The following is a 21,852-nucleotide window of genomic DNA, read 5'->3' as shown; positions in this document are numbered from 1 at the left end:
CAGAAATATCTTTCAATGCATACAAGTTTGTATAAAACTGGGCCATGATCTTTAACATATCATGGGGGTCGGCCTTTAGTGGGCTACTTCCATCCGATCGCAGGCCTTGGAATGTAAAACTAGATACATGCATCTTGTCCTTTGCCCACTCCCCCTTTTCAACTACAAACCCTTTGAAGCGATACAGCTTATTTTCCAAACGCCTGTGCCACAGCTCATTTTGAAATGTCCTGAATGTCTCTCTGTAGCGGCGGCGTGATTCCACGCCGAAGGGTTCTCCCCTGTTCATCTTATTGACGATCCTCAGAAGTTGAGTGATCGCCTTCTGATAATTTTTGACCCGTCTTATATGTCTGGCTGGTCACTGCCCTAGTACGGCAGCCCACCCTCTTTTTAAATGTCTCCTAGGCTTCCAAAAGTTCATCTTCTGCCTCTAATAGCCGAGGGATCTGTTGCTTCAGTTCTGATAAAAGGACACCTTTGAGATATTCATTACTTAACATTTTAGAGTGTCATCGCCACAAGGGTTTACCATGTGGAATAACCTCAGAGAGATGACAAATAAATCCCACAGCTGCATGGTCTGACCATGGGGAAGTACTAGTTTACACCTGTCGACTTCAAAAGAAGGGGGAGCCCAGAGTCTATCTAGCTGGCTAGCTGATCTCAGGTGGTAATATGTAAATTTGACTCCAGATTTAAATTTATGTCTGTACTGCAATTTAAAAACCTCTTTGTGGCGGATTGGGGAAAAATCAAAATCATTACATACCTCTAAGGTAGGGCTAGGAGAGACTCCTGCCTGTAACCTTGAAGAACTGCTTCTAGCCAGCACAGAGTGGATGTTACTGATCTAGAGGTACCAATGGCCTGACTTGGAATAAGGCAGCTTCTTAAAGATACAGTGCAGGATAGAATGTGGAAGGAAATATATTTGTGAAGGCATTGAGAATGTTCACGAATGCTCTAAATGATGACACCAAACAAAACACATCCAACTGGTGCCTACATGAAGGAGCACTGAAGCACACAACATGCAAAATATTCAAATTTCCTTGGGAAGCCTGCACAGGGGGAAATGTGGTGGTGGTGGAAGTTTGAAAAGCCTGTTAACAATGATAATGTCACCAAGGCCAGGGAGCTGATATTTTCGTCTCCATATCTTCAGCTTCTATGAAGACTAGCATTGGCATGAGAGGCCTGTTGGAGCAGCCCCAGTCCCACTGTTCTAGGGGTTGCCGAAAGAGCTCTGTGCCATGAGGGAGGACAGGAAAGGAGGAGTTGAGGAGTCCAGGCAAGCTTGCTCTCATCTTCAGGTCCTAAAAAGGCCATCAATGGTCTGAGAAGAGAGTTGTTTTTTAAATCTTCTGAAATATGTTCGATTTGATATGATGAGCTGCCTTAATCAATCCAGAAACGTGGTATACAAATGCAATAAATGTCTATATAGTGCTTTTTGAGTGTTCAAAGCAATTTACACATGTTATCTCACCAATGCTTAATCTTATAAGTATTATTGCTTCTAAGAGAAGGGCTACCTCCAGTGGCAGAGCATATGTCATGCATGCAGAAGGTCCCAGGGTTAATCCCTATTCCCTAGCATCTTCAGGTAGGGCTACACTCTACCAGTGAGTGTAGACAATACCAAGCTAGATGGACCAAAGGCTGTGTTTCCTCTAACAGGGATTCCCAGATGTTATTGACTACAATTCCCAGCAGCCCCAGCTGCATAAGCCTTTGCTTAGGGATTATGGGAGTTGTAGTCAACAACATCTGGGAATCCCTGTTAGAGGGAACACTGAGCAAAGGGCTGACTTGGTATAAGGCAGGTTTATACACTCTCCATATGCAGTGGCGGGAAGAGACACAGCACCCTTTTCTCCATAAGTGAGCGGTGCAGTGGTGCTAAGGCTGCCACACAACACCCTTCCCAAGGCTGTTTAGTAATGCTAAGCTGAGATGTTAACCAGGGACTTCTTGGAGAACAGTTCACATTCCTAGAACACAATCTTCTGCATACTTATGAGGGATTAAATTCCCTTGAATGCAGCTGGTCTTATCAAACATGCTAAGAACTAGGCGATGAGTCACTATAACACACCTATCCTAAATTATGAGGCCACAGAAACCAGACCAACCAAGGGCTGTGGAGAGAGGTCTCAAGTAGGGATGTACATGAACCTGTTCGGATGCCCTTTTATGGGCCCCCAAACAGGTTCGAATGGCCAGTGGTTTGGCTTGGGGGATACCTTTGAGGGTGGGGGAGGGTGCTCCTACCATTCCCACTGTGGTTTCCCCTCTGGTGCTACACATTAAAAGGGTCCAGTGGGGTAGCAATGTACCTCCCTGCCACCCCATCAGACCAGAAGTACCTGGCTCACATGTACATCGCGTGCACACGTGGTGCACTCATTTGCATGCATGTGCACGACGGGCACACATATGCCGGGTACTTCCAGTCACTTCTGGTCCAACGAGGCAACGGTGCATTAGGGAGGCACACTCCCGCCCCACCGGACCCTTTTAATGTGCAGCGCTGGTGGGGGAAACACAGCAGGAGGGGTAAGAGCACCCTCTCTGGGGCTTAAAGGTATCCCCCCTCCCGCCTTCAAGCCACCCCCTGCCGGTTCCATGCACATCCCTAGTCTCAAGGTCTTGCTATCTATTTATTTATTTTAAAGATACTGAAATTGTATTGGGAAGTTTGGTTGCGCTGCAGGGAAATAATGTATAATTTCTGTCTAGTAATCTTTTATGTTTTGATAACTTTGTCCCAGTGGGACGCTTGTAGACTGGGGTGGTGGGCTTCGAGTCTGAAAGGAAAAGGGAGGAGAAGGAGAAGGAGAAGATGGAGTTGTTTCCGAATAAACCTTTAGTTAAATCTACATAAGATTTCTTTGTGACTATGAGAAGCAGCTATAAAACAGGTCAAGTTTAGCCCTGTGGTTGTCTTTGGTAGAATACAGGAGGGGTTTGCCATTGCCATCTCCCACGCAGTGTGAGAGGATGCCTTTCAGCATCTTCTTATATCGCTGCTGCCCGATATAGGTGTTTTATACCAGTGGGGATTCGAACTAGCAACCTCTGTCTTAATAATCAAGTCATTTCCCCACTGCGCCATTAGGTGGCTTATAAAACAGGTAACAATTTAAAAACATTTAAAAAGAGTTACATAAAATGGTACTGCTTGTTCGAGCAAGGTGCAGCTTCCTGTTTTCAGCCCAGAATTCAACAGGACTCGCTCCTAGGATGCACATGGCACACACCTTACAGGTTTCAATCGCTCATCCGAAAGGAGGCCGAGCAAGCTGTAGGTCTGCAATCCCGCTGCAATGCCTGTCTATCGCTTCTGAAGATCTATAACCTCTCCCCATATCCGGGAGAGGAGGACAGCGGATGGGGAAAGACAACCTCCAGGCCTGCTTTTCCCGCGCTTCTCTGGGCTTGCGCTTTCGCTTTCCCGCCATTAATTCTAATCCCCTCAGCCGGCCCCTCCCTCCCTCCCTCCCTCCCGTACAGATGCAGAGAGAATCCACATCCCCCCCTCCTCCACGTTCTGAGCGCGAGCGCTTCTCTGAAGCCGATTGGGCGTGACGGTCTCCTCGCTCTTAGCGAGTTTTCTCTCTCTCTCTGGCACGCGCTCCCATCCTCCTTGTTTACTCCTCGCTCACTCTAGCTTCCTCTCTCGCTGTCAGCTACCGGTTATGTCACCAGCGCATTGCGCAGTAGCATGACGTCAGGGGGAGGTGCTGGCGTCGGTGATTACGAGCTGTTCAGTCAGTCAGCTGAGGGTGGGGAATCCGGGGTGAGGGAGGCGGGGAGCTGGGGAGAGGGGGGAAAAAGATGGCGGACCAAATCCCGCTGCATCCGGTGCCGCGCAGCACCCAACGAAGGGCAGCTTATTACAACAACGCCTCAGGCGCGCAAAGGCATAACAGGTACAGGTTGGAAGAAAAACAGAAACAATCCCCCAGAAAGGAGGTAGTGGAGAAGGAAATGGCTGCCAGGGGGCGCTTGGAGGCGGAGGGGAAGAATGGGTTGGTATTGCACAGCCCAGCAGGAGCGGAGGGGCAACTTCTCTCCTTCAGGATCCAGAGTGTTGAGGCTCTGTGGCATTTCGTCTCCCACCCCCTCCCCTCTGAAAGGCGAAAAAGAGATCCTTGTAGCTTTAACTCTTCCCAGGCCTTCGGGTAACTGTGGTGGAGTAGGCTGCTGTTCTCTTGTCATGGATTGGAGGCTGACAGGGTGGTGGTCACTTTGTGGAAGATGCAGGGTTGTGCCTGCCAAGAGGGCTGTCAGTCACCTTGGTATTTTGGGGTGACTCTGCTTGGCTAGGGAACACTCTGCTATCAGTGTTCCCTAGAACCATGGATTAACTTCTGAGCTAAATTACAAAGCTACCTGAACTGGGTTGGGTGGTGGGTGGGTAGCGAAGTTTTAATAAAAAGCTATCGTGTCTCTGAGCATGTATAAAGTACTGTTATTGCTACTGAGAACTCAATTTAGGATTAGAGGACTGGACTTTTGGGGCACAGTGAATGAATCTTGATACTTTCACTTCTGAACTAAGATGTTGAAAGACACAAATATTGACTGTAATCTCTGCACCATAGACTTCTTGAGAGAAGGGCAAAGAATAGTGTCGACATAAAGTGTTAAGACTCAAGCTCTGGTTGCTGAATTTTGCCTGAGAAATCTCTTTCTACAAGTAGATGACTCTAGCAGGATCTTTAAACTGCACTGTACAAATCCAGCCTGGGATTTCCAATCTTCTGCTTGCTTTACAATGTTAATGCTTGGGAATGGAGGGTATTTGTTGGAGAATTAACAGGCAGGAGGGTGTGTGTGTTCTTAACTTGGCAGTTTCTCCCTGCAAATGCTCCCCAGACTGTTGAGATTCCAGAATGGGAAATCAGTCCAGCTGGAGAGAAGATGACTGTGAGGTCATTTGCAGGGCCGAATCAGTGGACACAAGAAAAGCTGAGCAGTCCCACTTCCCAGCCACCTATTTCCCCCTGCAAATTCCCTCTCTGCATTCACACAATTTTGGCAAACATGGATTTGAGAACCCATATTTGCTGAGGTGATATGCCAACTGACTTGAAGCAGGAATTGCTGTCTTTCGTTTTTGGTAAGTTATTAATTTAATATGCTGGTGCATAAGCACTACCTATAGCTTCAGCCAGGAAGGTAATAGTGCAGTGCTATGCATGTTTACTCTGTAGTAAGGGCCACTGATGTCAGTGATACAGATGAAAACATTTGTATCATTCTTTCACATGTTCAATGTACTTAACATACTATTTTGTCATTTTGAGCATGGGTTAATTTTATAGACTATCAAATGCTTTTTTGTTTTCTAGCTCCTTGACAAACCCATCACACCGGCACTGCCAGTTTTGTCTTAACTGGGCATAAAAAGAGAAGAGCATAACTATCCAAGTTTTGGTTTTGGTAGCTAGCCGGAATTTGTATTTGCATCTGATCCTCTGGAATAGGGTGTGGTCTTCTCCTACTGAGCTCTGAAGAAGGAATCACCTCTGAATTGAGTGCAGTTACAGGAGATAGCCCCGGTCTTCCTCCCTAACTCAGAGCTGGGGAGAAGGCTGGGGAGCACGGTTCGCTCTCCTGAGGAGAGAAGAGATGCCTGATGCCTGCTGTCGTGACCATGTTGGAACTTGTGGCTCTTGGATCCACAAATAAAAGTGTTCCAAATAAAAGTCACCCCTCCCAAAACATCCCTGCCTAGATTTCCTATGAACTGAATCTGTAGGCCTCACTGTGTCAAAAATCAGTTCTAACAATATTTTGTAGTTCTGTTTACATTTCTGGTATGATTTTGTCCATTCAGGCAGATAGCTCCACTTCTGTTGTATGTCTCCCATGTCATAGGGCAGCATTAGTGATGCTTAAGTCCCATTGAAAATTTTAATTACTAACTTGTCTCTTTGATTTCATGAGAGCTTAGTCATGACTAAATAGTCTGGGGAGGTGCCTATGGTATTTGCTACATAACATATGATATGGAGTGGGTCTAGTAAAGTGTACTCTTTCTGTTTGGTTGACATAATAACTTGGTTGAGGCTGGAGTTGTTGATTTGGTGATGCCACTTCAGTATTGGTGATTTGGTGAACTGTTTCAGTATTGGGATATATAATATTGAAAGGAGTTAATTCAAACTGTATTTTAAAAGCTTGTTGATTTCTTCATTGGTACTATTCATTTTTGGATTTGTATCCCACCTTTCCTTGTTGAAACAAGCTCAAGGCTGTTAAGAAAATCAACATCGCACAAATAATCGCATAATAAACTGATGCTGATGTTCCCCAGGGGAAAGACCTCACTTCACTGGGCTGGATTTTTCTCTTTGGCCCATTGTATTCCTTCTGGCCCTGTCTGCAGCAACGGTTTTGTATGAAACAATGGTGTCAAATCTCAGCAGAGCTGTTATGTACCATAGTCTGGTTTATCCATCCTGGTATTTAATTGCATGGATTAGGATTCAGTTAATTTTTACCCAGTTTAGTAGCAGAACCAGAGTTCTTAACCAATTTTCCCCATGAGTCCTGGCTCCACCAGCACATTTATACTAGGGGTGTGCACGAATCAGTATTTGTGATTGGATTTGAACTCGAACTGAATAGTAAAAAGTTGTATTGATTAATTGAACACCATTTTGAGGCCTGTTTTTCCAGGGAGAGCTAGAAAAACAGGACTCAAAATGTCACAGTTTTCCTGGGGAGAGCTGGTCTACCAATTGGGGTCAGCAAGTAGACCAGCCCTCCACTCTGGACTTAGTGCATCTGCCCACCTTAGAGGTGGGCTGACGTGCTGATTCTGGAGCGGAGGGCTGGTCTACCCACCAACCCCAATTGGTAGACCAGCTCTCCATGGAAAAAGTTTGCTCGAATCACCCAAATCGATTTGGGTCGAATCGGGGGGTGATTCTCCTTGACCTTGAATTGGGCCCTCTATTTTGAGGGCAGTTCAATTTGTGGTTGAACCCCTAATTTGACCCAAATTGATTTGAGCTTGTATTGAATTGTACATCCCTAATTCATACCTCTTCTATTGTTATCTGTTACCTACAGAATGAAATTCTCGCAGCTACTTAGTATTTAAAAATACAGTAAAACGTTTAATTTTACTGCATAAAGTTGCCAATGATGTCTCTTGGAGCTTCTGACACTTAGTGGCAGATGCATGAAGCACTGGGGTAAACTGTAGACAAGCTTCCCCCAATCCTCAGAAGTGCAAACTGCAGCTCTGCTGGCGTTGACAGGTCCACCAGTGTTGCAGGTCACATCAGAGACCAGAATAATTTTTTGCAGAACATGCCATGACATCGAGAGCCCTACTTACTCAGTGCAGTCTGCAGTGGTAATGACCTTTTTAAAAAAACAACAACTCGTCACAACTCGGTCAGATTCCAATAGATCCTTGGTTTGGTTCATTCCTGCTTCACTATAGGAGGACCTTTAAATCTGCTAATGGATTCTGTTTGTAAGACTGTAGATAATTGAAAGTCCCCGCTCCCTGTGAGTTATTTTTACTATCAGCCAGAGTCCAGATGCAGCTGCTTCTCCCTTTTCCCCTGAAGGGAATAGTCTGGAACCTGGAGTATGTCATCATCTGCCAACATCCAGAAGAGACAGTTCGCGCGTGTGTGCGCTCTCTCTCTCTCTCTCTCTCTCTCTCTCTCTCTCTCTCTCTCTCTCTCATATATTTATATAAACTTACATTTTATTGTGTGAATTTTCATTGTAAACTGCTTTTGGAACCAATCTTGATGGAAAAGTAGGGTATAAATATATAGAAGATAAATAATAAATACATCCTGTCTAACAGGTAGAAATCTGGTCATTGGGCTGCTATTCCCAAGTTATTCAAAGTTTTGTGCTGTTTGGTTCATTGGATTTCAGAGGTCTTGTAGTTCTGACTGTCAGAATTATTGACAAACATCTATGCCTGTAGGTGTTCTCAGATTCTAGGATGAAAACTTAATTTGACTGCTAAAACATTCAAATTAGGTGCTTCTGTGGCATCCAGGATGGCTACAGGGAGCTTTTGCTTATTCAGTAGAAGGGTCTAGAGTCCCATGATGTGCTGTTCCAAAAAAAAACTCAGACGTCTTTGACAGTAGCATGATCTGATACAGTGGAAGAAGCTCTAATCAGAAAATGAAACTCGTTTTGAATGTACAGAAGTGCTTGGGTCTGCCCATCTGGCTCTTTGACTTCCAGCAATTTTTTTTTATTTGGTGGGGAAACAAAATACCAAAATTCAGTACATGTTTGCCTGTACAAAAAAGTTTGTAAATATAATTTCTTATGAAATGAAAGAAATAAGGAATTTAGTGAAATAGCTGCTGCTGTTAATAATTTGTGCTCAATAGGGTGAAAGGTATTAGTACAATCAGCATGGTTCGGAAAAATTTATATGTAAAAAGAAAGAAAGAGCCTAGTAGTATCTTAGAGACTAATTTTTACTATTACTAGAGCTTTGTCTTTGGAGGTTATAGCCTACTTTGTCAGATCCATGAAATGTCCCTAAGTACATAGTACTGTACCATATCTAGAATGCATAGCCCTGCATATGGAAATCTTTTCAAAAGGGAAATATTCAACAGTACATAGTCAAATCAAGCTATCAAAAGATATGACAAGGAATAATGACAAGGAATAATGTGTCCCGGTGAATAGTAAATTGTATTTCACTGTGAATCAGGGGCATGTTCGCTCTTTCAGTCCTTGTGAATGAGAGATGGGCCTTGATTTCTGTTTAGGCCTTGGTTTACAAAATTGGATTTCTGGATGGATTATTGTCCTCATATTTCCAGCTGTTTGCCAGAATTTATTTATTTCAGGATTGTCCATATTCTGAGGTTCTCAAATTAAACAAGACAAAGTTTTCTTATTTATTTATTTATTCATTCATTCAATTTCTATATCGCCCTTCCAAAAATGGCTCAGGACCAATATAATAGATGTATGCCAATATTTGTTTTTCATACAGAAGTGGTCTATGTAGATTGGGCTCTTCTGTAATAATGGGCTCATTGTAGATTACTACATTACTCTATGTAGTAATGGGCTCTTCTGTTAAGATATATACAGTGTTTATGGAGGTGTAGCTACATTCTTAGTTGTGGCTGTTGACAATTTTTGTCCTGTTAATGTTACTGGCATTGGTGGAAGGGCATATTTTGAACTTAGGTTTTCTAAGAGTGTGATGCTTTATTAAGTTGTATTTTCTCCAGGATGTCAGCTTCTGCTTAGAATGTAGCAGCTACATGCTTAGAATGTAGGGATTTAGGTATGTCACTGTATGCTTTCTAAAAAGTAATTTCATTGGGGCCAGTGTAGATAATGACAAGAGGTCATATAATGATAGTTGTGAAATATTTGATTTTATAAGTTAATGTATCATATTTTAATTGACATATTCTGCATTGCTGCAATATGGAAAGTTGCACTCTGATGAAATTGAAAACTGTGGGTTTTAAAGTACGTTTCAACAGTGCCAGATTTCCATTCAGTACTGATCCCATTTATGTGTGCTTTGATTTGTTACTTTTTCAATTATGTGTCCTTTAGAGTTTTTGAGGAGATAGCTTCTGTGAAATGGCCCTTTAAGGGTGGGCTGAGGGGAGAGAGAGAGTTGTTTAGAAAATATGATTTATTCTTATTTTATTTTCCATATCAGCATATCCATTTGTCTTAGACATATCTTTTCAGAAACTAACTTCTGAAATATGCTGCTTTCAGAAGCTTATTTTAAAATGATAGTCCTTTAAAAACTTGTCTCTCTTGAAGTAGTTTATCTAATCTACTCTCAAATAAGTTTAAAAAAAATTCAGTTGCAGGACTTATGTGTGACTCATGCTCATGTTTACTGCCTGGCCTTTTTCCTATCTTACTGCACTTCTGAAACATCTTTGTTTTTGTATCTATGTCTGATAACAAAACACTTAAACCCTAGACAAAAATAGTAAGCATTCTCTTGTTTTCATATAGTTAAGCATTGTCAATGTCTTGGTATTAATATATCAGTCAATTCTCATGGTATCTTTATTTTACGATCAATCCAGAGATAGTGTCTCTTGTTTTTCCCAAGTGGTATCCACAAAGAAGTAATAAAACAAGATACATCAGTTTACTATTTCAGTCAATCCACTTTCCCACTCCTATGAGACAGGATTATAGCACAATATTCTAGTTAATGCTCATGAAGAATGCTCAAACAAGGAGAATGACATTTGTAATAATAATGGCAATTGAGCAGATACAGAGCCTATTGACAAAACAGAAAAGTCTGGCATTTGCCAGTTTTTTATTATGATAAATATAGCTTTCATCCATGTGAGAATTTCTGACCTGCCCAAGTACACACTTATACAAGTTCACAGAATATATGTTTCTACATATATGGATATATGTTCAGCAGCAATTCCTGTGATTGTGGATGCTGAAAAGGTTGCCACTATGTGATATGAATATATATGGGATCCATCGGTACACAAGACCTTGGGTATGCATTCACTTAACATATAGAGAGACTGGTGCTGCTTCCCCGACATCCCATTATGTGTTAAAGTGCTATACTGCAGGAAACTTGCATATATAACCCCTAAGCATGAACTTTGTGCTTGAATTTCCTCAAACACTGTATTGCAATATTCAATTTATTAATATTGAGAATTGGGTTTGACTCAATTTCAACTCAGTTGTTTTTTTGAGTTGAGTCCTAATTTCTTGTGCTGTGGGGTTTTGTGCTTAGGAGTGCCTTCTGTGAACAGAGATAGTGTGGTGCTCTCGCAATCATTTTGAGAGTGGAAGGAGCTCCCAGCCACAGAACACTGCAGTGCCTAGAATCCAACCTATAGTTTCATTTTTGATAGTAATATAATCTTTTAAAGTCCTTTTATCATTTATTTTAAAGAATTTGGATTTATAGGTTTACATTTTTATTTTGCTACTTTGTAGTTTTATTGACTTTAGTAAGAGTTATTCCAAATTTGGGGCTAGTTGTTTTTCAAGACCAACATTGGGAAATATTTATGTAGTACAGATATTCTGTGTGACACATAATGCTTGAGCAGATATGTGAACAGAGAGTTCTTCAGCAGGAAGTTAATACAATCTGCCCAGATTTCAGCATACTTTGCTGTAATTAAATCAGGGAAATTGTCAGTCAGGGCTGAAATTTTTGCCAGTGAATAAGCTCTGGCTGAAGGTGGAAGGGAGTCTGTTTTTATACAGTTACCTGTAAAATCTAGAGAACAATATGCACAGTTTCCACAAGTTCAAGTCTTTCTATAACATCTGGGACAAAAGCATTGGTTGACTTGAGGTGCTCATGCATGATATTGCTATCAAATCTGTTACTTCTGAAGTGCGCAGACATATAGTCAAGCAAGTTATGATCTACTGAGTACTTTTGTTGTACTGAAAAATATTCATTCCCTTCACTGAGAATGGATTCTTCAAGGCCAATTCTTCCAGAAATTGAAGAGGCTGGTATCTATGGCACTGTTTCCTGTGGATTCAAAACAACAAAGGAAAAGTTAGGACTGGAAGATAGGGATGTGCGAACTGGTTCGGGAATTCGGTTCAGTGGTTTCGGGTCAAACTAAGCCCCCTCCAGTGCCATCTGGACCGGGACTGAACCCTCTCTCCAGTTCACGATTTTTTAAAAAAATTAAATTTTTATTTACTTCTATCCCCTTCGGGGAGGTGCCAGAAATTATGAGATGTAGTGGTAGAGCAGTAAGAAGACATGTTAATTCATGTAGAACGTCAGCATTAACAGGCAACCATGTGCATGTTAACTTAGAAATAAGTCTCATTGTGTTCAGTGAGGCTTACTCCCAGGTAAGTGGGCATACAACTTCACCCTACAAGTCAGGGTGCGTACAACTTGATGATTTAAAAAAAAATAAATTTTAAACTTAAATCAAATTATCAAAATTAAGTTTCATCTGTACTCTTCTCTTAAAAATAGCTTAGTTCAAAACCAAACCTGAGCCTAATGCAAACATTGTAGGTTGGAATCAGTTACACTCATGCAGTGGTCTGAGCACAATGAGTCTCTCCTGATCCCTTCTACCCATTGCAGTCTCTTGAGCCTCCCAAAAATAGCTCTTGGGGTTTGGGGACTTTCAGGGATGGTGTGGAATGTAGTGTGGGGACTAAAGTGAGTGAGTGGAAACTAGATGCAAGCACCTTCCACCAGACGAGAACTGTTCAGGGAAGTTACTTGTGCCTCGTTTCTGAGGATTCCCTCCACTCTCTGTGTTGCATCTCATGCCATTCCCAAGGGTCCCCTGACCCTCCAAAGAGCAGGATGTGTAGAAGGTCCCTTCTGTTTGTGTGACTTAAGTCTGGATCCAACCCTGCATCTTTTGAAACGGAACTGTATCCTCTGAGGGTTGTATAAAGGCTCTGTTAAGTTTTAAAACAGTGGGTTGCCTCCAACTTGCATGAGCACAATGACAATTATGCCACAGATCTGCCTTGCCTGTTCTCCCTACTGCAGCTCCCTGAACCCTCAAAAATCTACTGCAAAGGATCAGGCATTGGAATGTGGTGCCTGGGAATGTCATGGGATGTGGTACAGGGAGGCTGCAGTGAGAGAGGAGAATTCCTGTTGACTGCAAAGTGACACCTTCTGCATGTGTTTGCACTCATGGAAGTGCCAGTGTCTGGGAACTCTTCCGTCCCACTGCCCTGCTCTGTGCTGCATCCCATTCTAGTCCTGAAGTTTCCTCAGAGTAGTTCTTGGGGGAATGAGGGGGTAAGAAAATCCATGGTTTTGAGTTTTGTTGCTCTCATATAAGTCTGGAGGTTAAATGTTTTTGTGGTTAAAGCAACCAATTACTATGCACTTTTGTTTAGGAAGTAATTACTGCATTGAGTTAAAATTAAGATTTTCAATGATTTAAATTGTTCCCTACCCCACCACTGATGATGATTTTAAATAATACTTTCAACTGTCTTGATTTAAATCAATCCATCCTACTAGTAGTGCATGGACAAACTAGAATTTTGCATGGTTGTTGTTGCTCAGACAATGACAGAATATTTGACTGCTCCTTGGAGGAAGAGTAGGGTATAAATATGCATAATTGCTCCTTTATGCAGATACTTTCTCTGATTTGCTGTTGGTTATTGCATTTTTGCGTAATTGTAATGTAAAAGAAAACAACTTTTAAAATGTAGATATGATTTAAGCAGTAGACATTAAAATGTAACTGAAACTTAATACAGTATTGTAGTTACTCTTTTCCTTTTAAAAGCCATCAAAGTTTGAAGATAACATAGTATAATTTTCACAGCAGATGTTTATATAAAAGTTAATTTTAAAGTATTGATTGTAATCTCTTTTCTTTTCTCTTAGGCTTTTAAAAAGAAGTTGTTTAATATTAATGCTCTTTTTCTTTAGGAAGGCTTTTTTCCTTTAAGATACCTGTCTCCATTTCTGATTTAGTAGCACCCGTGCTGTGTTTTGCATTCTTCTTTATTCATGTTGCTTTCAGAGCTTCTTTATTTTATAAAAAGTTTCTAACATTACCCTTAATTGGTTTGTCACTCATGGAAAACCAGCTCCTCAGACAATTAAGTGTACACGACACCAGATTACAAAGAAATTGAGATTTTTCCTTATGAAAAATCCATTATTCATCATTGTATTGTTTTTAAAAAGGATGGCAAAATTTTTCAGCACAATAGGGAAATTGCTTTTGGAGAAGAATAAATTGCTTGCCAGTTCAAAGGCTGCATTTTGAAGTCAAGTTACTAAACATGATGCTTATTTGTTATCTTTCTATTTGGTGTGCTTGTATAGTTGAAATAGCACTCAGTTTAAAAGATATTTGTAAAATAGAACATAACATTTTTATAAGGGATCTGAATTATTTTTGTTCGGTAAATACTGCCATTATTTCAAGAAATGCTTGAACTTTATTAGTGAATAGAGATACATAATCTCTGTCAGATATTATATAAGAAGCAATTGCAGCGACCTAGAACTTGCATCAAAATTATTCATCGACATGATTCTGTATAAATGAGCTATTGCTTTATTTTGCCTCTATAGTTAAACAAATGGGTGTCTATTTAATCCTCTCTAATAAAACGCTTGGTGTCCGTCCGTGGACGGACACCAAGTGTGTGTCCGTGCCTCCCTGGCCTCTTCTGGGCATGTGCGGAGTGCATGCCCAGTTCGGCCGAGACAAAAACGGACACTGCCACCAGGCAGCCATCTTGGTGGCTTCGCCCGGCCGCGGAAAGGACAGAAGCAGCCGCCGTGAAGCTGGGGAAGAGGAGGCGGGGGAAATTGGCCACAGGAGAGACGGGGACCAGGGACCGGGGGTCGAGCGGAGGCCATTAAAATATTAAAAAGAAAATGCATCCCCGCCATTGCCGCCGAACTCCCACCCTCCCTCCCAACTTCCGACACCACCTTACCCCGGCCCATGTCAGTTGGGGGGAAAAAGTCCTTAATTGAAGAGGGAGAGAGGAGCGCACAAGCAGTGCTCCTCTCTGAGCAAAGGCTCTGCCCGAACTGGCGCTTTGGGCAGAAAGGACGCAAGAGACGTCCTTTAGCAATAGCAATAGCACTTACATTTATATACCGCTTTATAGCCGGAGCTCTCTAAGCGGTTTACAATGATTTAGCATATTGCCCCCAACTTCTGGGTACTCATTTTACCGACCTCGGAAGGATGGAAGGCTGAGTCAACCTTGAGCCCCTGGTCAGGATCGAACTTGCAACCTTCTGGTTACAGGGCGGCAGTTTTATCACTGTGCCACCAGGGGCTCTTTCCGCCCAAAGTGCCAGTTCAGGAAGAGGCTTTGCAGAGAGAGAAGCACTGCTTGCAAGATTCTCTCTCCCTCTTCAATTAAGGACTTCCCCCCACAACTGACATGGGCCGGGGTAAGGTGGTGTCGGAAGTTGGGAGGGAGGGTGGGAGTTCGGCGGCAACGGCGGGGGCAGCATTTTCTATTTAAGATTCCCACAGCCTCCGCTTGACCCCCATAAAGAGAGGAGGAAAAGGCTAGCGCCCGTTATTAACGGGCTAAAAAATACTAGTTGTATATAAATATGTTGATGCTGAAATAACTAATGTAATTTAATAAGATGAATTTATCTATAGTATGTAAAGATGTAGAGATTGGATAGTTCACAATTGGAACTTTGTATCAAAAGCAAGAGATTCAACCCCCCACCCTTTTAAAAAACTGTTTCTTTAATGCACCCATTAATGTAGTTATTTTAAAATTAATAAGCAGGGGATCAAATTTAACTTGAACCCAAAACCTAGTTCATAAACTCCCCCTGCCCCGCCAGCAATAAATCAAAACAATCTGAATGTAAAATCCCTTGGTTGCCTTACTGAACTCTGGAAGCACAAAGGAGGGGAAAGCACCACGGATAGGAAGGAAAGAAGCAGGAACGGTAGAAGCAGTTTATTAGAGAGTAGATCCTTCCTGACCTGTTTGAATAAAGACTTTTCTTCAGAGGAAGTGGTTTACAAAGCAGAATACTCAACTTGTAAGATGCTTAAAAGATGAATACTCTGCTTTGTAAACCACTTCCCCTGAAGAAGAGTCTTTATTCAAACACGTCAGGATCTATTCTCTAATCGTTCCTGCTTCATTCCTTACTAAACTGAAGCCAAACCCTGCTAACACAACCATGTTATTACCTTGTTCAAAATAAGTGGTTCCTTAATCAGCCAATCAGTTCTAAAGTGTATGATTAATACAGTGGTCCCTCGACTTACGAAGATAATCCGTTCCGAACGCACGTTTGTAGGTCGAAATTTTCGTAAGTCGAAAAGCGCATCCACGGAGGTCCAGAAACATTTGTAAGTCGAGGAAACCGCATCTAAAAATTCGTAGGTCGAGGAAGCTGTATCTAAACCAGCAACGACTTCAGGTATTTTTTGTCGTTCGTAAGTTGAAATCTTCGGATGTCGAGTACTTCATAAGTCGAGGGACCACTGTATTTGATTTTCCTGTTGTATGCGTTTTGTTTGTAAAAAACTTGATTTGAGTATTGTCCCTCAAATCATTATAATTGTTCCATAGAGTTATATTGCAACAAAACAGTTTGATATTCTTCTACATGAAATGTATCTAAACATTCAAACTATCTGAAACATTTACCTAACCACTTTTTAAAGATAGTATTGGAATTGGAACTGAACCAGAACTAAAAAATACTCATGAACCTGGAGCAGAGCTGAACCCAAACCTTTAATTGTTCAGTTTCTGCTAAAAGTTTATAAACTGCTGCTACAAATATTTATATACTGCTTATCAATACAAAGTTCTCAAAGCAGTTTGCATAAAAATAAATAATTAACAAGATGGTTCTCTGTCCCAATCTAAAAGAAATGCAAGGTAGAAACCAGCAACAGTTGCTGGTGGGATGCTGTGCTGGGGGTGAATTGGGCCAGATGCTTCTCCCCTGCTAAATATAAGAAAATGTAAAAAGATGCCTCTTTGCTCACTTAGCAGGGTTCCTAAACCTTTACACTAGCATTAAGGAGTGCTATGCAGATGATATTAGTATGTTAACTAACTAGACTTATCAATGGCTGCCAGACATCCAGAATAATGTTGCTTGTGTTGAACCTGAACTCATTGGGGGAGGGGGACAAAGGACAGTACTAAGTTAGGAACAAGAAAACATATGTCAAAGACAAAAGCAAATTGGATAGGTGGGGGGTGCAACTCAGAAATTCGCAAGACTCTGCAGTAAAGAAGCCAGATGACTATGATGCCCATGTCTCTTGAGTCTATACACAAGTGCACAGAGTATGGGAAAACAGGAGGATCTAGAAATCCTAACAAAGGCGGGCATGTATGATCTGATGGGTATCAACTTGTTGGGATGAGACTCATGCTTGGTATATAGTACTTGAAGGGAATAACTTGTTCCAAAGGGGAAAGTTATATTGTATGTAAATAAGCCACTGCCAGTCTGTGAAGACAATACTGGGCTAGATAGACCAATGGTCTGACTCAGTATATGGCAGCTTCCTATGTTCTTAACTTAAACACCTGTGCAGAAATCAATTAATCTAAGCATGGAAGCCCAGTTTAAGGTGCCTACTTAAAAATAAAAGAGACCATTGTGAGAGTTTACTTTAGATCACCTGGCCAAGTGGAGGACAGATCGCCAAATTTTCAAAGAGGCTGGTGTTCTAATGGGGAACTTAAATGATCCTGACATTTGCTGGAAGTCTAACTCTGCTAAAAGTGGGAAGTGCAATAAGTTTACTTTTCAAAAGGTGCAAGAAGGAACAAGGGAATTGGCTATCCGGACCTAAGGCCTTCCTTATGAAGATAATTGGGTGATACAGTGAAAGTGAAGGGAACCCTGGGGGGGGGGGCGGAATGACCATGCAATCTTGCAATTCATGATAGTGGGGGCGGGGGCAGACTTCAGGAAGTTAGGCATGTACCCTAGATTTCAGGAAAGCTGAATTTCATGAGCTCAGAGAAAAGCTAGATAGAATCTCATGGTTAGAAATCCTAAAGGAGACAAGAGCTGAAGAATAGGAGATTTTGAGGAGGGGGGGCTCCCAATAACTCGCATGGTGCAATATTGGGGCTCTGGTGGGGGGGCACAGCATAACCATGGAAGTCTACCAAAAAGGATGATCTTTGTAGGGATGTTGTCAGGAAATCTAAGACTCAGAATGAGCTGAGACTTGGAAGAGATGCCAAAAACAACAAAAAGGATTTATTTTTATTTTATTTTATTTTATTTTATTTTTTATTATTTTATTTTATTTTATTTTTTTATTATTTTTATTTTATTTATTTTATTATTTTATTTTATTTATTTTATTATTTTATTTTATTTTATTTTTATTATTTTATTTTATTTTATTTTATTTATTTGAGACATTTAATATACTGCCCACTCCGAAGACTCTGGGCGATGTACAACAACAGGCAAACAGGCAACATTAAAAATTACATTACATTAATAATTAAAAATTATTAAAGAACTAAAGTAACTACCAGAAAACAAAAAAAGAAAGAGCATGACATTATGAATGGATTAATGGAATTCATTTAACAAAAAATTCAAACATTGCATATATACAGCCTGATGCTACAGAATTAAAAACAAATCCTTATTTCATGATGAATACCTTTGGACTATAATGTATCTTAAATAGAAAACTATCTTTAGATAGATTTTTTCCCTCAAAAAGCATCTGATTTAAATTTTTTTAAAAACTGATATTTAATTTTTTTTTTAAACCCATTGATTTTTATCCACCCTGGTTCATACCAAACTGGGTCAAATTGGCTGATGTATTGCTTTTGGGTTGATACATCATCCTATAATGGACCATAGGGAGTAATAATACATATATTATTGTAAGTCAGAATGGGATGAAACTTCCAGGCATGGTAAACCTTGTGTTGATGGTGGGCCCTTTTTACAGTTTGATACCACCCTCATTTCATGCAGAAGTGCCAGGGTTTCTAAGAAGCAGGCAAACCTCCCTCTGCTTTCATACTTCTGCTTTGAATACTTGCATCCTTGCTTTACTTTGATACTTAAGAGTATTCAAAATCTCTCTTGAAAGGACTTTGTCCCTCCAAGTACAGGCTGATAATGTGTTAGGATGTCTGAGAAGTTGCATCCCACCGTTCACATTTTGCTTTTGTTTGGATAAGAGTGAGGGAACTCAGCTGAACTCAGCTGAAATAACACACTTGGAGGCAGAAATTTGCTTGTGGTGTGCTACATCATGATGGAGCAGAGGCAGGGTAGGCAGGCATAGCATAGGCATGAGTGGACACAGGCAGACAGCATGTAGAGCCAACAATTGTGCCAAGGCACAGATCACTAGCAGAAAATAAAATTAGAATCAGTCAGACTGGGATTTAAAATCAAAATTCTAACAGACTAATGGAAGCATTCAGGAAGACTTGATGATCAGATCACAAAGACTCCTCTCTCGCTCCAAAATGCACTTAAACAATAAAATTGTTTTATCTAGTTAAAAATGCTTCAAGTACTCATCCTGGAGTACTTGCTCTAATATTGTGTGTTCAAATATTTTCAAGAATGCTCTGAATGAATTGTATACATGCATAGCAACTAATAAGAATGTTTGCAACTATTTGTCTTCATAGTGGTGTTATTTGTTTCTCTGTCAACAGGTACCAAGTAGAAGATGAATCCTCTCATTTGGATGAAATGCCCCTAATGATGTCTGAAGAAGGCTTTGAAAATGATGAAAGTGATTACCATACTCTGCCAAGAGCCAGGATTTCTCAGAGAAAAAGAGGCTTAGAATGGTTTGTCTGTGGTGGCTGGAAATTTCTTTGCACCAGGTTTGTTGCTGGTTCTGTTTTTGTTTAAAGTTTCTGATAGCTTGATTTCTGTTTTTAAGTGAATATAGAATGCCTAGTGCACAGAAAATAGTTTAAATCTTTTTTTAGATTTTAAAATGTCAAGTATTTGAAAACCAATATCTAATAAAAATGGACCTTATGAAATTAAAGTGAGGGATGGGTATGAACTGCAGGCAGGGGAGGTCAAAAAGCTTGCTCTTCTGGTCATGAATTGGTTCTTTGAAGGGGAAGGAAGAATCAAAGGGGGGGGGGGATTCCTCCCCTTTTGCTACATTTCCCAAATCTGACCTGCCAGTGACTGCTTTGGATGCTCACTTCAGAACTTTGTGTTAAAAGCAAGAGATTTATCGTCTTTTAAGGAGAAAAAGGATTTTGTTTGTGCTTTCACTGAAGCACATTTTTGAAGCCCCAGTGGGAAAGGAGGGCTCTGCTCCCTTCACCCGCAAGGAAATCATCGAATGGAGGGATTTTCCCTAACTCGCCTCTCCCCTTATGGTTTCTTTAAAGGAGGAGAGCATAGTCTCCCTTTTGCCTATTCGCAGGGATATAGAGGCAATGGAGACAAGGAGTAAGGCTGCCCCTGCTCTGCCACTGCTTGGGGGCCACCAGTCACTTCCCTCACAGTTCCCCTGCACTGGGCACTGCACTGAAGGCTCTAATGCCACCAAGTCACGTAGTGATCACAGTGAGAACAGACAGCTCTTTTAAGGGAGGCCTGTTCTCACTGGCATCTGGGAGTTACATCAGCTTGGCAATGTCATCAGGCCACTTCAGCATGACTGTGGTTAAGATGGGGAAGAAGGCAGGTAGGCGAGGGACTAATGGTGGTGAAGAAGAATCAAGAAGGAAGGCAGTTGGAGAATATGAATACATAAATCTTGCCCCAGGGTTGCTTCCTATGTCCCTGCACGTGGGTAGCCATTGGGCAGAGGGATTTCCAATATCTTGTTTCTGAGCTTAGTGGTTCCAGGATGGGAGGGCTCACCCTGCCTTTACCTTGAGGCAGCTGTTGTGGGGAAGTGGTCTGTGCTCAATCTGTTTGTGCTCAAGGCTTGCAGAGATATTCCCTATTGAGGGAGTACACATAAAATCAGCCACAGCCAATGTTTTGGGGTGAGGCAGGGGGATTGTGTCCCCACTGACCATTTTATTGCAAGGATAGAGGGGTCTACCCTGCTTTCCTATTATAGATACTTATGTTGTAATGCTTACATCTTAATAATGTTGATGTGTTGATAGAAAAACAGCAAAGTTTGATTTAAAAAAACAACTGTTTAATGGAAGCAAATTCCACAAACACAAAATTGCTGTATTTGTGAAGTTTACTTGCTTTAACAAATTTCAAGGGCTTAACTCTGTTGCTGCACACAGGAGTATGCTTCCTGCACTGAGGATACCTATGATCTCGATTGAGATCTGTCGAGATCCATAAGTATGGGTTCTGCGCCTGGGCAGGAACCATGCGGTAGCAATGCCACAGCTCGTCGAGGCATCCAAGCCACCACACCTACAGCGTGCTTTTTAAAGGCTGGCTTGCCATGTTCCTCAGTTCTTTTCCTACTGCCGTTGCGCTTGGACCTCAGTCTGTCACTCCGCATCGGAATAGTTCTTCAACGTTATTCAATCTTGTGAGTTCATCTTTATTTAAAAAACAAAAACCCCCAAGGACTGTTATTTTGGAATTTGACCTATTTCTGGCTGATGGACGATTGGCATTTTTTGACCTATTTCTGGCTGACAGACAATGATTGGTGTTTTGGACCTTCAGAATGGACTTGACTTATGCATATTGCCCATCGATATGGCTGAGGAGAAACTGAGCTTTAAGAGGTGTGAGGGCTGCAAGGTGAAATTGCCCTCTAAAGATCTCCATGAGTTGTGTTTCATTTGCTTAGGAGAAGAGCACAGAGTCTCAACTTGCAGAATTTGTTTTTTTCAAAACAGACTCATAAGTATTGGGCACTATACAGACTCACAAGTATCGGTAAATGGCTTTGTACCGCCATTTACGATGATGTCTTAAGCTTGTCGACTCCGGGTTAACCCTGCCCATTGACGCCGTCTTCAAAGACGCCGCCAAAATCACCTTCAGTGTTGAAGTCTCACAAACCTTCGACTTTGATGTTGGCATCGACAGCAATGCCTTTGACGTCGAAGGCTTCCAAATCTTCAACATCAACCACGACTTTTCAGAGCCCAAAGCCTCCTTCTAGTACAAGTTCTGGCTCAGCACCGAAGCCCCCAAAGTCCACATCTAAATGAATGGCCAATGATATTTGCCCTTTGACACCAAAACCCAAAAAACCTAGGACAATCGACTTGACACGGATTGAGCACAATCTCCGTCAAATCTACAGCAGCTGCCTTTGAGACCAACGTCTAAGTTGAAGGCTGTCCTCGACATCGACCCTTCCAATCCCTCAACATCGGGGAAGTCACTGATACCGACAGGACCTC

At 41.5% G+C, this 21,852-nt stretch overlaps 1 protein-coding gene across 4 annotated transcripts in view; it reads left to right on the top strand.

Moving 5' to 3' along the window:
• Nucleotides 1-3,605: 3,605 nt before the first annotated feature.
• Nucleotides 3,606-21,852, top strand: part of ATP9B (ATPase phospholipid transporting 9B (putative)) — a 282,460-nt gene continuing 264,213 nt past the window's right edge. The window contains exons 1-2 of one of the 4 annotated variants that reach the window (XM_053249182.1): nucleotides 3,606-3,938; nucleotides 19,201-19,374. In XM_053249182.1, the coding sequence (XP_053105157.1) occupies nucleotides 3,844-3,938; nucleotides 19,201-19,374 (269 nt within the window). In that variant the 5' untranslated portion in view covers nucleotides 3,606-3,843. The other 3 variants (XR_008306909.1, XM_053249183.1, XM_053249184.1) reach the window with 3 other exon arrangements.

Source organism: Hemicordylus capensis, chromosome 4, assembly GCF_027244095.1.
Source record: "Hemicordylus capensis ecotype Gifberg chromosome 4, rHemCap1.1.pri, whole genome shotgun sequence".
In the NCBI taxonomy this organism is placed as follows: domain Eukaryota; kingdom Metazoa; phylum Chordata; class Lepidosauria; order Squamata; family Cordylidae; genus Hemicordylus; species Hemicordylus capensis.
Note: the sequence above shows the minus strand (reverse complement) of the source record. Positions and strands in the feature narration are given on the sequence as shown.